The sequence below is a fragment of the Alexandromys fortis genome, unplaced genomic scaffold, assembly GCF_014885135.2.
Source record: "Alexandromys fortis isolate MF-2015 unplaced genomic scaffold, M_Fortis_MF-2015_v1.1 scaffold_19, whole genome shotgun sequence".
In the NCBI taxonomy this organism is placed as follows: domain Eukaryota; kingdom Metazoa; phylum Chordata; class Mammalia; order Rodentia; family Cricetidae; genus Alexandromys; species Alexandromys fortis.
The window spans coordinates 8039131-8056161 of record NW_026067890.1 but is presented as its reverse complement, the minus strand read 5'-3'; the positions used below and the strand labels follow the sequence as shown (position 1 = coordinate 8056161).

At 39.5% G+C, this 17031-nt stretch overlaps 1 protein-coding gene across 1 annotated transcript; it reads left to right on the top strand.

The window, feature by feature from the left end:
* The first annotated feature begins 143 nt into the window (after positions 1–143).
* Mettl14 (methyltransferase 14, N6-adenosine-methyltransferase non-catalytic subunit) lies at positions 144–17012 on the top strand. The gene is made up of 11 exons (XM_050150200.1): positions 144–355; positions 2379–2467; positions 3437–3524; positions 6025–6105; positions 6448–6535; positions 9787–9877; positions 11081–11222; positions 11830–11922; positions 12274–12390; positions 13578–13788; positions 15603–17012. Exons 1-11 carry the CDS (start codon positions 290–292, stop codon positions 15905–15907), a joined length of 1371 nt encoding a protein of 456 aa, XP_050006157.1. The 5' UTR covers positions 144–289; the 3' UTR covers positions 15908–17012.
* The last annotated feature ends 19 nt before the right edge of the window (positions 17013–17031 follow it).

The following is a 17031-nucleotide window of genomic DNA, read 5'->3' as shown; positions in this document are numbered from 1 at the left end:
AGGCAAGAGTTAAGACTTGAGAAGCCAGGCAGAAAACAGCGAACGGCCCCCGACCACCTCAGCATCCTCATTGGGCCTCGTCCTGTGACGTCATACCACCGGCGTCCTGGAGGCGGGACTTCCTGGCTGGGCCCAGCCAGTTTCGGACGCGCCGGAAGTCCCTGCTGAGGGACTTACGAGTCTTCCCGTCAGAAGCTGTGAGAGACCCCGTGTTTCCTGGTTCGGGAGAAGGGCTTGTGTTTCCGCGAGCGCCGGGTCGGTCGGGGCGGTGAGGAGCTGGAGCTGGGGCATGGACAGCCGCCTGCAGGAGATCCGGGAGCGGCAGAAGTTACGGAGGCAGCTCCTCGCTCAGCAGGTGTGCGGCCGGGTGGGAGGGCGGCTCAGTGCGCGTGCGCGGCCGCCTGTGTTTCCCGCCCGCCTTGGTCTGTGCACCGACTTCTGCCAGGGTCAAGGTCCTTTGTCCCGAGACTTTGATTCCCTGGTCTCCCCACGTTCTTAGCTCCGGCAGGCGCAGTGCCCGTCGGAGTCATCATGGAGAAGACCAGCCAGTGCCCTTCGTGGGCTTCGCGGCCCCGTGTTTGTGGGCAGCCTCTTCGGTGGCGGGGATGGACGCGGTGATTGTTGACAAGGGCCGGTGGCTCGTTAGCCTCTGCGTTTCTCTCCACCACTTCCGCGGTGTTTCGTGTCTTGCCTTTCTTCCACTTCAGCCTCACTTTTTTTTTTCTAAAGAGTTATTTTTATCTCAAAGTACGGGGCTTTGTCTGTGTGGGTGTGTGCACGTGGGTACAAGTGCCCACCGAGGTGACAGAGGGTCGGATCTGCCTGGACCTGGAGTTATGGGTGACTGTGGCCTCCTGGTGTAGGTGCTGGGACTTGAACTCAGGTCCTTTGGAAGAGCAGTGCACGCTCTTGGTCGCTGAGCTATCTCCAGCCCAACTTCACATTCTTGAGATTGTTTTTTTTTGTTTATTTTTCGAGACGGCGTTTCTCTGTAGCTTTGGAACCTGTCCTAGAACTAGCTCTTGTAGATCAGGCTGGCGTCGAACTCACAGAGACCTGCCTGCCTCTGCCTCCCGAGTGCTGGGATTAAACACGTGCACCACCACCGCCCCGCTGAGATTGATTTTGAAGGAAGTTTTGTATTTTCATGAGCTCATGTCCAGAGACTCATTGGAAGCAAACAGAGAGTAAAATTTAGATTCCACCCTAAAACACAATCTCTCGGAGACCAGTGTTTGAATCCTTACTTTGTAGGTATTAGAAATAGGAGGGAAGTGTTATAGTTACTTAGCCAAACAAGGAATGGGTTTCCAAGATTCTTGCAAATCCCCCGACCACTCCTCACTAGAGAATTAGCTGAGATTTGTCTCTCCAAATATTAACTTCCAAATGTTTCACTTTCATTGAAGCTTGTGGATGAGTGTGTAAGTGCTTGCCGATTAGTAGCAGACTACACGTCCAGAGGGTACACGTTACACGTTGTTTTTCCTGCAGTCTGAGGCCTTTTTCATTGCACTACACAGACCAATATAAGTGGAGGGAAATTTGCCAGGCTTTAATGAGGCAGCTTGCTAAATCCGTCGCTGTATTGGTTCCTCAGAGAACTCGCAGAAGAAAAGGCTTGTCTTGTGAGAAACATTCCAACTATCCTCGGACCAAAACGAATTAGAGATTTTATGAAGGATTTGAAATTGATGAGCATTTCATACAGTGGAAGACATTGGAGAAATGAGGGCAGGCGTATGAAGTGGTAGATTAAGAGAATATTTTGTTGTTTAAAGTCAAAGATGCTAATTTGCAGCATTGATGTTTTTGTATGCCTTTTCTCTCTGGAGCTAAAGGGACCACTAAATGCAGATTTTCTCATATGTTCTTATCCTTAATACCAAAGAGTTCCTCATGCTATTCTATGTCCTTGGTCTGACTTGGAAAGTTTTCCGTGAATTGGTTCTGTTCAGCTTAGCCTTTGTTTACAGAATTTCCCCCGTGACCACCCAAGTTGACATTACCATTATTAAGCTATTAGTTAATTTTATTTAAAAGTTTGCCTTAATAAAATTGAATAAATTTTTGTGAAAGCATGGGATAGTTTATGAATCAGTCCTTTTTTTGGTTATTGCTACTACTGCTAAATTGTGTTTTATTCAAAATTGACTAATCATCTTAATTTCAAATATAACCAAATACATAAAATGTTTTCCAGCAAAGTCTTTCTTAGTTAAAATGATCTAGTTCACTTACAGTCTATTTCGCAACCCTACTGATAGTGTTATGAGAGGTGCTGCTTTTATAAAATATTTGATATATTAAAGTTAGCAACACATTTTGCAGTATATGAATAGTGCGTTGTGATCTAATGTTGGGTTTTTGCTTCCTAGTTGGGAGCTGAAAGTGCAGATAGCATTGGTGCTGTGTTAAATAGCAAAGATGAGCAGAGGGAAATTGCTGAAACAAGAGAAACTTGCAGGTATGTGGAGCAACTGCTTTTTTAGTGACATGTTTATGGTGTAAAAGGATCATTTTTTTTTTAAATTTGACTTATTCATGGGAGTTATTTGGGGCGGGGAGAGTGAGACACAGTCATGCTGTGTACCCGATCCTGGCCTTGCAGCACGTTTGCTTGAACCACATAAGAACTGAAATCACCTCTTGAGGGTTTTTTTTTTTAAATGAACAATTAATTGTAGATATGAATGTGTTGTTAGGAAAATTGTGAAAATGGAGATTTGGAAACAGGTTTTTGTTTGTTTTTTGAGACAGGGTTCCTCTGTGTAGCTTTGGAGCCTGTCTTGGCATTAGCTCTGTAGACCAGGTAGGCCTCAAACTCACAGAGCTCCACCTGTCTCTACCTCTCAAGTGCTGGGATTAAAGGCATGCACTGACACCACCCAGTGGAAACAGGTTTTAATGTCAGTTTGAAATTATGAAATACTTACTTTCCAAAAACATTAAGTTCCCATTTATAAAGTAGGTTTAAGTGAAAGTTACACTAATAATTAGCTTATATACCATAAGTAATGTTAAATTATAAATCATAATTTTTATGAAATTATAAAAGAAAATAGGATTTAAAAGTGATATTTGGTAATTCAGAAAATATTTTATAATTTTTAAAATTTTAGTTTATCAATTGTATCATTTTTGCTTACAGAAGATAGTATAAAATATACATAAGCTAGTATGAAGGATACATAATTTAAAAGATTTTTTTCAGAATACAGTTTTTATAGTAGCTTATTTTTTCATTTGGTTGTTTTCTTATAAAAATCAACTACAAATTATTGCCCCTGACTTTTCGGCAATAGTTTATAAGCTGAATAAATGTATATTTAACCAGGAAACATTTGGCTTTGTTCCTCTAACTTGTTACTACTATAAGCAGATCCATATGCATCTTTTGTAGTTTCTTGTGTGAAAGTTGCAGTTTACTTTTCAGGGCTTCCTATGATACAGCTGCTCCAAATTCAAAACGGAAGTGTCTGGATGAAGGAGACACAGATGAAGACAAAGTAGAAGAGTATAAGGCAAGTGGGAAATAAGGTGGTTCTATGCATAGTTGAGAAAGAAACCCTTCTAATAGATTCATCTCATTTGGAAAGCTTAATTTTAAGATGTGCTAAAATCCTTATGAGTAACATTTATATTTTTAGTTGAAGACTTGTATCAGTTTGCTCATTTTATGTAAAAGTTTGTGACTTACATATGATTATATAAAACACAATATATAGTTATTGGTAAGTACTGGCTATAATACTCTTTCAGAACAGCAAAAAGATAAATCTATCATAAACTTTAGATGACAGAAATACAGCAGATTTTGAGGGGCTGCAGCAGTCACTTTTGAGTGACATTATTCCATATTAACAGCACAAGATAGTATAATTAAAGTATTTCCACAATTCATGGGCTTCAAAGCAGCTTTATGACCATTTCCAAAAGAACCCTAAACCTCACTTCTTTTGATTTAATATAATCCTTTATTAATTTTTGAGAATTTCATGAAGGTATGCAGTGTATTTTGATCACATTAACCTTTAATTATTCTGCATCCATTGTACCTCCCACTCCTCCATCCCCCCCCCCCCCTTTCAACTATATAGCCACATTTAAAACCCAGAGTCTAGTTTGTGCTGCCCATAGACAGATGGGTGTGAAGCTATTCACTGGATCATGGTTAACCTACCAGGAACCACACCCCTAAAGAAAGGAGCCTTCCCCCCAAGCAGCACTCAACTCTTAATAGCTCCTTAGCTAGGAATGGGGACTCGTGAGCCCCTTCTGAGATGGAATGTTGACTAACTTGATCTTTTGTAAGAGTCCGAGCTGCTGCAAGGTGGTCATAAGTACAGCAGACACTGATTCATCTAGGTCCTCCACAGCCTCTGGCTCTTAAAATCTTTCTATTCCTTTTCCCTTTTTCTACTCTATTCCTTGGGGGCAGGGTGTAATATACATGTCCATTTATGCTGAGTATCCCACAGTTGAGTCTGTATTAACCACTATCCACTTCATAAAGGAACCTCTCTAATGAATAGTGAGAGCTACATTAATCTGTAAGTGCAGAACTAACCTTAGAGGGCATTTGGATACTGTGTCCCCTTGGTTCATCCTGGGGCTCATGAGTTCCCCAGACATTAAGTTAGGGTTAGAGTTACAGTATCAGGTTTGCATTTCCTGTGGTGGGGTGGACCTTAATTTCCATCAGAAATTGGTTAGTTACGCTCATAACATTCATGCCATGATTGCACCATATATATACCTTGCCAGGCCAATCGTTACTGTATCGTGAGGTTCACAGCCGGATAAAGCGAGTTTTCTTTCCCAGCAGTCTACACGGCACTTTCCAGCCTTATAAAACCTAGCAGCAGGGAGGAAGCTGTGTGGTTAGTACATAGTTTCTCCATGTTTTGTGATTTGAGTATGTGTACCCTTAGCGATGGCGCCTACCATCAGGTTCAGGTCGGCGACCAAGAACAATGGCAATCTATTTTGGGGGGCCTTTTTGACACCTCTGTCTCAAGAGAAGGTATCCCACAATGGTACTGGGAATTTTATTTGGCAGCCCATAGCTTCTGGAAGGCACATTATCCTCTGTGTAGGGTAACATGAATTAGCTCCTTTTTCTATGTGTCAGTGTATTTATATATCTTATAAAATAGTAGATTTCCTTATGACTTTTTCAAACAACCTTAGTGCTAGCTAATTGGCCATACACACACACACACACACACACACACACACACACACACAGTCCCCTCTCAATCCCCTACACAGCCAAACCTGAGTTTTGTTACCAACATATATCCATAGGCACCTTCACTCATGTATACATTCCAACATATAGGCATATAGGCATGCATACCTACAAATGATTAAAAATAAAAACAGGGCTAAAGAGATGGCTCAGTGGTTAAGAGCGCTTGCTGCTCTTGCAGAGGACCTAGATTTAGTTCCCAACACCCACATGGTGGTCACAGCCCTCTGTAACTCCAGTTCCAGAGGGTATGAGGCCCTCTTCTGACTTCCGAGGGCAAAACACTCATCCATAAAATAAATCAGCAAAAATTTTTTTAAGAAAAATAAATCTGAAGACTTTAATGCAATGCTAAGATAAATATATCTGAGGCCAATAAATCACTCTGTGCCTTAAAATGCAATAATTAAATGTAGGGCTGGAGAGATGGCTCAGTGGTTAAGAGCACTCTGCCTGTTCTTCCAAAGGTCCTGAGTTCAATTCCCAGCAACCACATGGTGGCTCATAACCATTTGTAATGAGGTCTGGTGCCCTCTTCTGGCCTGCAGGCATACACACAGACAATTGTATAATAAATAAATAAACGAATGAAGGAATGAATGAATGAATAAATAGAATTACAGTTACAATATTTCTACTTTATCTTTAAAAAAAATAATTAAATATAGACCATATATAGGCATGCCTTTGCCTCCTAAACGCTGGTATTAAAGGAGTATGCTACCACACCCAACTAAGTGTAAATGTTTTCTTAATTTTCCCTTTTCAAGGATGAACTAGAATTGCAACAGGAGGAAGAAAATTTGCCATATGAAGAAGAGATTTACAAAGATTCCAGTACCTTTCTTAAGGTAAAATAAAGAATTTTTCAGTCTTAAAGCCATTTACAGTTAAGCTCTGTGACTGAAAAGACCTAGCTTGCCTTGGGATGTTTTCAGTTTTTGAGATCTGAGTGTTAAAATAAAGATCCTAAATTACTCATGAAATATTCTTCTGATATATAGGTGTTTGGTTGTGATAATGGTGTATTCATACCAATAACTGTTGATAAGTAATGTCATTTTTAGTTGTGTTCAAATATTAGTGCTTTTTTCATTCTGACATAATTTGTACAGCTTCATAATAAAAACACGGTGTTAGTGTATCTGCCATTGGAGTGCATACTGTGTATTTAATTTTGACCATTTCTTTAGGGAACGCAGAGCTTAAATCCCCATAATGATTACTGCCAGCATTTTGTAGACACTGGACATAGACCTCAGAATTTCATCAGGGATGTAGGTATGTCAAATTTACTTGGACTGTTGTGCTGTAAAGTATTGCTGCATGCATGTGATTTATGCATTTTGTAGATTATTTCTAACAAAAGTTTTTTTCAGACTTTACGTCCTACTTCGGGTCTCAGGGCTTCAATTCTACCTTCCTCTCCTTTAAGCAATGCTATGTCTCTAATTTTTTATCTAATTTGTATACCTTTTAGTTAATCCATTGAGATGATATAATTCAGTGTTCTTTTAGTGCATACAGAACCTTCTTGGCAACCTTCACAGCAATCTGTTATAAAACATTTGTTTCTCTAAGGAAGCTCTGTACCCATTAGCAGTGGGACCACATTCCTTCCTCTAACCTGCCCCTTGGGCTTAACCACTGATCTACTTTTTTCTTTAAGTTTGGCTAGTTATTCTCGGTATTTCATATACTTAAACTCATACAACATGGGGCCTTTTGTGATTGGCTTTTTTGACTTAGCATAGTGTTTCGAAGGTTAGTAGTGCTGTAGCATATATCACTACATCGCTTTATTCCCCAATAATAGTCCATGTGATGATCAGTAAATGTTACATATACATAGGCTTTATTTATTCACTTAGTTTGCAGTAGATTATAGTACTCGCGTAAAAAGTATTGTGCGGCATGCACTCATTTTTCTCTGACAAACACCTAGGAGTGAAATTGATGGGTCACATAATTCTTTTAATATTTTTTAAGTGTATTCCGTGTTTGACTTTTTGAGGTATTACTGCCAAAGTTTTTCAAACCTGCCATGCCCTTTCACATTCTTTACATTCTTCGTTACTGTCTGGGTTTTTATTACAGCCATTCTAGTGGGTGTTGAGTATGCCATTGTGGGTTTCTGTTTTGTTTGCTGTTTTGTTTTTTGGTAAACTTTTTAAATTTTAATTTATTTTCTGTATATGAGTGTTTTGCCTGCATTTATGCCTATCTCTTGCACGTCTGGTGCCTTTGGAGGCCAGAAGGAGGGCTTCAGGTCCCCTGAACTGGAGTTACATTTCGTTGTAGTTTTGAGCCACTGTGTGGGTGCTAGCTCCTATAATCTTTCCACTCCCTCTTGCTTGATTTTCCCTGAGCCTCGGGTATAAGAGTTGTGCTGTAGATGTATCAGTTGGAGTTGGTCACCCATCGTTCCCTGTGCTCTGCCTTTTGGATCTAGTCTCCATTTGTTGCTTTAAAAAGTTTTTTTAATGTGGGGGTGAGAGTCACTCTGACCTGTGGGCATCAAGATAAGTTTACAATACAGTCAGAAATTATACTGACTTAGGAAATGACAGCATTAGGTTCTCAGGCCTGTGACCTCCAGTCACAAGAGTTGACCAGGTTTACTGTACTAGGCTGTTGGTCACCCCATAATGAAAGTGCCACTGTGGTACCACTGTGGATATTTCACTAGGCCAGTCATTGTTGTGGTCATAGGCTTGAAAGCTAGGTAGGACTACCATTTGTCCTCTGCCTCGGCAGCTTGAATAGCACCTTCCAATGCTACCAGAGCATCCTCTGGGAGGAGACTTCCAGGTCAGGCCCAAGTCCTGTGTCCAGAGTATGTGGGGTCATTCGGGTCTTAACTTAAAGTGTAGAGTAGGGTGCTGCACGGGAGCTGTTTTGTGCGTCTTTGTCTGTTTTAAGATGGTCTCATTGTATAGCCTAAGACAACCTAAACATTCTGTCTCCCAAGTGAACATCTTCTCTTTAGCCTCTGAGTAGCAGTGATCATAAGTCTCTGCCATCAGGCCTTCATTCTGCTGTGATTTTATTTATAGTTTCTTGGAGACTAATGGTAACCTTAGCATTCCATAGGCATATTGACCCACTTAAATATCTTTTAAGGAATTGCCACATATTTTGCTTATATTATACATTTTTTACCTTTGTCTTATTGAATTAATAATTCTTTGTATTTCTATATATACACACACGATTTATAAGTATTTTCTCTCATTCTGCTAGTTGTCTTTTTAGTTTCTTGATAGTATCCTTGTAGCATAAAATTTAAATGTGATATAATTAAATTCTGTTAGCTGTAAGTTATGATTCGTCACTCCTGAAGAATTAATTTAGATGTGATTTTTATGTATTTTTTTTCCTCAGTAGTAGGGCTTGAACTCAGGGCCTTATATATGGTAAGCAAGTTTTATTTTATCATTTTGAGACAGGGTCTGTGTAGGTTACTGGACTGACTATGAACTTAATATGAGGCCCTGCTAAGCCTCCAATTTGTGGTGCTTTTGTTTCAGCCTGTTCAGTGGCTGAGATTACAGAACTATACCAACACTCCAGACTCTGATTTTAATGTTATTGTAAGTAGAATTTAGGGATAGCATTAAAAAGTTACAATCAATTGTATACTCGTATTTGAATATAGACTCATCTCTTAAGATACTTTATTTGCCATGATAAAGAAATATATGTATCACACTGTTATAAATTGAGAAGAGTTTGTTGTGTATTTTGAGTCAACTGGAGATTTGAATTAAAATAAGAACTAAAATACCTTATGTTGAGGCAACAAAACAAACAAACCCAGTGGATTTTTTTATGATAGCATGATAGAAGATACCTAATTTTCCCAAGATCTTAATGCCAAGAAACAAGGAAGAGGCTGATTGTAAATCTCCATGCACCAAGCAGGACACCTTAACCTTATATCTGTTCATCAAATCATTCAGGAAGACAGGTTTCAGATTGCTTCAGGTTCTACCTTCTGTTTTGTAGATAAGGGGATGATTTATTCAAACCTGATAGCAGAATAATTTTCAAACTATTTGAAATGTGACCCAAATCACCAACTGATGGAGTTTACAAACATTTTCACTTTTATTCTTCATGTTAAAGACTGTTTTACTTAGGTGTATGTATTTGTGTTTGGGTATGTTTGTGTGAGTACATGTGTCCTCAGAGGCTGGAAGAGGGTGTCAGATACCCTGGACCTAGACTTACAGGCAGTTGTGAGCCATCTGATGTGGATGCTGAGAGCCAAAATCGGGTCTTCTGGAAGAACCGCCGGTGCTCTTACTGCTGATCCATCTCTCCTGCCCCCAAACTTTTAGTTTTTAAGTTAAGATGTCTATGTAACTTATTTTCTTATCAGTGTTTCTTATGTATGGGAAACAAGAATAAAAATGAATTGCTAGTTTTAATTTAAAGTAATGGTCAAGGAAGACTCATGACTTTTGTATTCAACAGTGGTAATTTCAGTTGAGTTGAAATTTAGGTTTACTATTTTTTTTCCTCCTTAGGTTTAGCTGACAGATTTGAAGAATACCCTAAACTTAGGGAACTCATCAGACTAAAGGACGAGTTAATAGCTAAATCAAATACTCCTCCTATGTAAGTCATTTGTTGCTTTTTCTTTCTTACTCTGATTTACAGTATCAGTGTATTTATTCTGTAACCTAGTCTTTCTTATTTTTAGTAAAATGTATTATTTTGAAACTCTGGTGCTTCTTGTTTAATTCTCTAGGTAATTTGGGAGACTTGTGAATTCTGCCTCAGAGTTTCCATCTGTAAGGTGGAAATGCCTTGCTAGGGCTGGTAACATTTGAAACTGCCTTAAAAAGCCTGACTCATGATGCTCTGCCATACATTCTTGCTTCTGAGTTGGGAATCACTGTATTACTCTCTACTCAGTAGAGCTTGTTGGGGGCAAGTTTGGTTCTCTACCTGTTGTCTCCTGAATGACAGGAAAGTGTTTGCCCTTCAGAGATGGCGATGACTTCACTATAGCCTGTGATTTTTTTTTTTCAATCTAAGCATTAAAAGCCCAAGCCCTTAAAAATAAAAGAAAAGAAAAAAACCCTATATTTAAAGTATTTTGAATTGGGATGTGAACTGGCTCCATGAGTAAAGGTGCTTGTTGTCCAGTGATGCATGCCTGATGACCTGAAGGAGAGAACCTATTGCATGAGGTTTCCCTCTGACCACTACATGAACACATGGCCTGCCCTTCCCCAGTAATAATAAATAAAATGTTATCTTCAACAGTATATTGAACTTAAAATATTTATATACTGTGTAAAAATAACTTTATTAAAGGCTAATAGTAATTTTCGTTAGTGTGACAACACCGTTAGTATAAAAATATTAATGAACAAGTTCATAAAAGGAAATCATATAATTATGTCCATATATAGACACCCCTAAAGGAGGACTTTGAAACTTAGATGTCAGTTTTCTAACCTAATTAAATAATGATATGCTAGTGCAAATAATAATAATATATAAAAATCAAAATAGATTATAGATCACATGTGAGTGTAGATTTCAGTGTAAAAATCAATGAAGACCATATTCTTGATATACATGGAGAGTAATATGCTTTTTACTTTGTTGTAAATGTGTCCATGTCCTAAGGAAGATGTTGATTGGTGATATAAGGTCTGCAATAAAACAAAAGACCTGCTGAAGCTATTTAGTCATTATCTCATGGTTACCTTGTAAATAATGTTTAGCAATAATTATCCAATAATATTGGGTAAGGAATTTCCTTCATTACCCCCGGAGATATTTCAAAAGCTTTTCCCCCTCTGTTAGGTACTTACAAGCAGACATAGAAGCCTTTGATATCAGAGAGTTGACACCCAAATTTGATGTCATCCTTCTGGAGCCTCCTTTGGAAGAATACTATAGAGAGACTGGCATCACTGCGAATGAGAAGTGCTGGACATGGGATGACGTATGGTGAAACTTGATATGACGTACTTACCTTCCAGATGAATACCTGCTATTTGATCAGAAAGTGGAGTTACGAGTACAGTGCACTGTGGCTTCTTAGTCTTCTGTTTTACAGGCATTGAGGTTTTCAAGGTTTTAGTACATTAGTGAGATTATCTGATTAGCACGTGAGCTGGACTAGAGTGCAGTATGAACACAGGGATGGCAAGAGACTTTCATTACTTACCTATAAGAGAAGATTCCTACAGATGCCTGGGTACAAGGGGGCCTTGTACTTCAAACACCCAAGCTGTCTGTAGCTCAAGCATATGCCACCACACCCAACTTTGCATTCTTTTAACCTCTGACTGTTTCTTTTATAATCTCTGTAGTAAAATTCCATCATTCTATAATTGCATTTTTCTGTCAACTCTTTCTCTTGAACACATATGAAAATAAGTATATGTGTGTATCTTTTTGCACGTGTATGTGTGGTGCTTATATATGGAATAACAAAGCAGTAGCATATCTAAGTAACATCTGTAGAGATCCCAATAAGTCTCAATAGTTATTCTTTGGATTTATGATAAGTGGGAAACTTTGTGCTCTATTATTTTGGTTCTTTCTAGATTATGAAGTTAGAAATTGATGAGATTGCAGCCCCTCGGTCATTTATATTCCTCTGGTGCGGTTCCGGGGAAGGACTGGACCTTGGGAGAGTAGTAAGTTGGTGTTTGTTGTTTTGTCCTCAGTTCCATTTCAGGTGGCCTCTTATGTTCATTAGGGGGAAGATAATATGTTTTCTAGGCTACAAGATTCATGTTCTTTGTCTTTGGTTTCTGAACTAGTTTAAAAATACTGAGAATTAAAAACGTAAGGGCCTTTATTTTGAGATATATCACGTTATATTTAGTCAGTGACAAGAAAAGTAACTAATTCAATGTTTGAAAGACATTAACATGTATTATGCCTTTGCTGCTTCTTCTGTCTGCACTAGCTCAGAATTGTGATGCTCTGAAATTTGACATCCCTCTAGAAAATTTTTAAGGATTTAATTTTGAAATTATTTCTAGTGTTTACGAAAGTGGGGTTACAGAAGATGTGAAGATATTTGTTGGATTAAAACCAATAAGAACAATCCTGGGAAGACGAAGACTCTAGATCCAAAGGCGGTTTTTCAGAGAACAAAGGTATTCCTTTTTTACTTTTTTTTTTATTCTCATTCTCTCAGACTTTTCTAAATTACTATATATTATGAAACGAATTTCAGTGGTAAGGCTCCTATGCTTGTAAAGTAGCACGAGCATTACAACATGAAGTGTCTCCTTCATGATCTTGGACCAGTGTGCTGGAAGGTGGGTTCCTGTATATTGTAAGCTGATATGATTCCAATTAAGGTGTATGCTCTGATAGAGACGTAGTTCTTCTCTAAGCTCAGGAAGAAGAAATGACTGCAGTCCTCAATAGGTGACCAGGTAGCATCATGTTTGTCTAATCTTACCTTTTCCTATACAAGAACCCTGAGACTTCTGCTGCAGATGACTCTGTCTCGCTAGTGTAAGCTGTAAGCTTTTGCATGTTACACTTTGGAAGCCACCGGAAGGAGCACCTGGCTTACTAAGTCTTCCTTGAAGTAGATCATGTACATGATAGGATTCAGAACACCTCCAGGTTGGTGAACTATGGACTTGCTGAGAGGGAGATGTGCCTGGAAGCAGCCTGGGGTTCAGTTCCGTCCTCCTTGTGCTGCTTCTTTAATGCTCGTGCTACTTGACAAGCACAAGAAGAGCCTTACCACTGAAATTCCTTTCATTTGTGTCCTCCTATCTGGCTAGTTGAGCTGTGCATCCTTTTATAATAAACATGCTGTAGGAAGTGAAGCACTTTTTCTTAATTCCATGAGCCACCCAGGCAAACATTTGAACCCAGGAGAATCATTGCAACCTCTAATTTGTATTTATATTTTTAATTCATATAATTGGTCAGAAGCATATGACTTTGGATTCATACCTAAAGTTGGAGTGCCATCTTTGGGTCTGTATCACTGAGGTAGGTTGTGTCATAATTGAGTTGACGTGGAGCTACAGTGGGGAAAGTGGAGAACTAAGTGGATTGGGAAACCACGGCAAACCTGTGTTGGAAGTGAAGTAGGACTTGGAAAGAATGTAGGAGTGGGGAGAAAGGTTTTTCCCATTTACTTGACAGTTGCCTGACGGCCAAGGACTAGGCTTTCCTGTCATGATTTTTATCATAAAACTATATTCAGAGATCCGTAGAAATGAAGTTTGTTTCAGAATTGATTGGGGACATTGAAAACAGTCAATGCCATGAAACATGATTGCTGGTAACGAGAGTTATTTGCACTGCTCTGTTATAGGAACATTGCCTCATGGGGATCAAAGGAACCGTGAAGCGAAGCACGGATGGGGACTTCATTCATGCTAATGTTGACATTGACTTAATTATCACAGAAGAACCTGAAATTGGCAATATAGAAAAACCTGTAGAGATTTTTCATATAATAGAGCATTTTTGTCTTGGAAGAAGACGTCTTCATCTATTTGGAAGAGATAGTACTATCAGGCCAGGTAAGACCTCAGTTTTGAAAAAGATAGTTTTATCATTCTTTGAGATGCAGTTTTAAAATAATAGGACATAGTGTTGTGTAAAATAAAAGTCTTACATGTTGATTCCTCTTCTCTATACATCACCTGTGAGCATCTTTATCTTAACAAAACTGAGAAGTCAGAGATTTCCCTTGTACTCCCTGCCCCCTACACATGCATTGCCTCCCACATTGTCAGTATTCCTTCCATAACTATACAAAGTCCATAATTTATGGTAGGTGGTGGAGTATATTAACCACTGTAATATTACACTGAGAACTTTTTTTTTTTTCTTGGTTTTTCGAGACAGGGTTTCTCTGTGGCTTTGGAGCCTGTCCTGGAACTAGCTCTTGTAGACCAGGCTGGTCTCGAACTCACAGAGATCTGCCTGCCTCTGCCTCCCGAGTGCTGGGATTAAAGGCGTGCGCCACCATCGCCCGGCTCACACTGAGAACTTCTACTGCCTAAAAAAAGTCTTTGGTGTTCCACTTAGTTTTGGTTGACAGCATGTAATTATACACATTTTTGGGTATGTTTATATACACATATTGGGACAGCAATGTTTCTGTCCATGTGTATATTAAGGTCAGGGTAATTGAAGTATATATCATCTCAGTTTTTTTGGTTTTTTTTTTTTTTGTATTGGGAACATTTGAAGTCGTCTATGCTCTTTTAGTTATCACTAATAGTTAAACTATGCATTACTATGCAATGGTCATGTACGCTTTACTGTCGGTTCTGTGTACTTTTCATCCCTCACTCTTACCTGGCCTTTTGTAACCACTGTTCTAGTCTCCGCATCTTTTAGATGCACGTTTTGTCTTTACGGATGAGTGAGAATATGTGGTATTTGTTCTTTGCCTGAATTATTCCAGTTAACATAATGCCCTCCTGTTCCATTACATTCAGTCATGGAGTTTGATTCTTTTTGTATATGTGGCAGTCACTTTATCCATTCATCCATCGCTTCCGTAGCCTGCTTGTGTGAACAGAGCTACAGTAAACAAAAGGACTTCCTGGTTTTATTTCCTTTAGATATGTACCCCAGGAGTGGAAGCTTTGGGTCATTCTAGTGTTTAGAGAAGCCTCCATACTGTGTTCCATAATAGCTGTTCTCTTGTACATTTCCATCAGTAGCATGTGGGAGTTCCCCTGTCTCTGCAGCCTCTCCAGCCATAGGAATTTCTGACTGGGTGAAATGATACCTCATTGTGGTTTTGTTTTCTTGGTTATTAATGGTAGTGTGCATTTTTTCATATCCTTGGCTGTGTGTGTATCTTTTAAGAAAAGTCATTGCCCATGGAGAGATGGCGTGAGGAGCAGCATTGTTGTGCTTAAATTCCTAGGACCTAAGAACTGAGGATATTTTCTTTAAGAGAAAAGCAATTTTTTTTTCAAGACTTAATGAGAAAGCAGGAGCCCTATTTTCAGATAAGTAGGAAAGATATATTTATATTCTTTATTAAATCTTAACCCAACCCAAACTTGTTATATCTTAAAATATTTCTCATTAGTGGTATTCTAACAATATACATGGATGGGAACAGTGAGGGTGATGCTTCACAAAAGCTGTACTCTAGGGTATACTTATACTCTGGGATAAAAAGCAAGGATATGCACATGACCCCTGCTACCATGTGACCATGGCTGTTGTACATTCTGTTCCAGAGAGGGTGGCTGTGTGGGTACTTGAGCCATCTTTTAAGAAAGTGTTGACGATTTGGACTAGCCCCTACAGGGCCAATAAAAGAGAAAGGAGATGGAAAAGTCTCATCTGCCTTTCTCTTTTGTTTCAGGCTGGCTCACAGTGGGACCGACGCTTACAAACAGTAACTACAATGCAGAAACATACGCATCCTATTTCAGTGCCCCCAATTCATACTTGACTGGATGTACAGAAGAGATTGAGAGGCTTAGACCCAAGTCGCCTCCTCCCAAATCCAAGTCTGACCGCGGTGGTGGAGCTCCCAGAGGTGGGGGAAGAGGAGGAACATCTGCTGGCCGTGGTCGAGAAAGAAATCGATCCAATTTCCGAGGAGAAAGAGGTGGCTTTAGGGGTGGCCGTGGAGGCACACACAGAGGTGGCTTTCCACCTCGGTAACTTAAGGACACTTAACAATGTCCCCTGTGACTTTTGTTGTGGAGACTTCTTTAGAACGGACTCCCAGCTTGCACTTGGCTTTAGGTTTCATGCTAACCCCACCCCACCCCCAGGTCCTTGCTGTGTCACAGAGACTGCAGTTGTGCTCAGGGTAGGTGAGTCACGTGCACGCACCAGGACAGAGTGGAACACTCAGATACTGACATGACTGATTCCACAATACTTTGGCTTCTTGGAAATAGGTAAGCAGGGGCTTCTGCATCTCAGGATCATGACAGGAGTCAGTGCCGTGTTTCCCTTGCCGTGGCTTCCACAGCTATGGGAGACTGGGAACCTGGGTAGAACACACTGGGGGCAGGTAGTGAGCCTCTTTGGGGCCTTTAACAGTTTCTTGTTGAAACACTAAAAAGATGTAGAGCATTTCCCCTTTACTTTTAAACCCTAAAACAGACCTTTAAATACCATTTGAGTACTGAAGACTCAGAGAGATAAAACAAATCACTTTCTTCCAGATCAGGAACTGAGGGGTGCTGGAGCCCTCAGGATAGGTAAAGGAAGAGGTAGAACTTAGTAGATTTAAAAAACAAACCAAAAGCTTATCATAATGGAAATTGTGTAGCTGCAGGTGACCTATAATCATGCTTCTTAAGCAAAAGGAGGCACATACCCGATTGGAGGGCTGAGGTGTAGACTTGATCTTGAGCGGACCTTCTAAGATGATTGATGTTTCTTAACAAAGGTGAAAACAGGTTTTCTGGGGGATTGATTTAAACATTTACAGAATAAATGCTTAGTGATGAGGAAATGACATAAATCTTTAAAGTTGCTAATGAAAAAAAGTTATGTAAAAGCAATTACAAAATATCCTCAAGAATATAGCTTGGGAAATGGAACTGCTGTTGCCTTTTATTAAAACAGTGGTGCGTTTGTCTCCATGGGGCTGGATGTCACTGGATGTGGAAAGCTGCATGCTGTTGCCTTTCCACACCTTAACTCATGTGTGAATGGATTTGGATATGCCAGATGAGATAATACATTATTGTTCTTGCTAACTCCTTTTTTTATTTTGCTATAACTTTTCTAATAAAACTTTAAAACTTTGAAATTTGAGTTTGTTTTCCTTA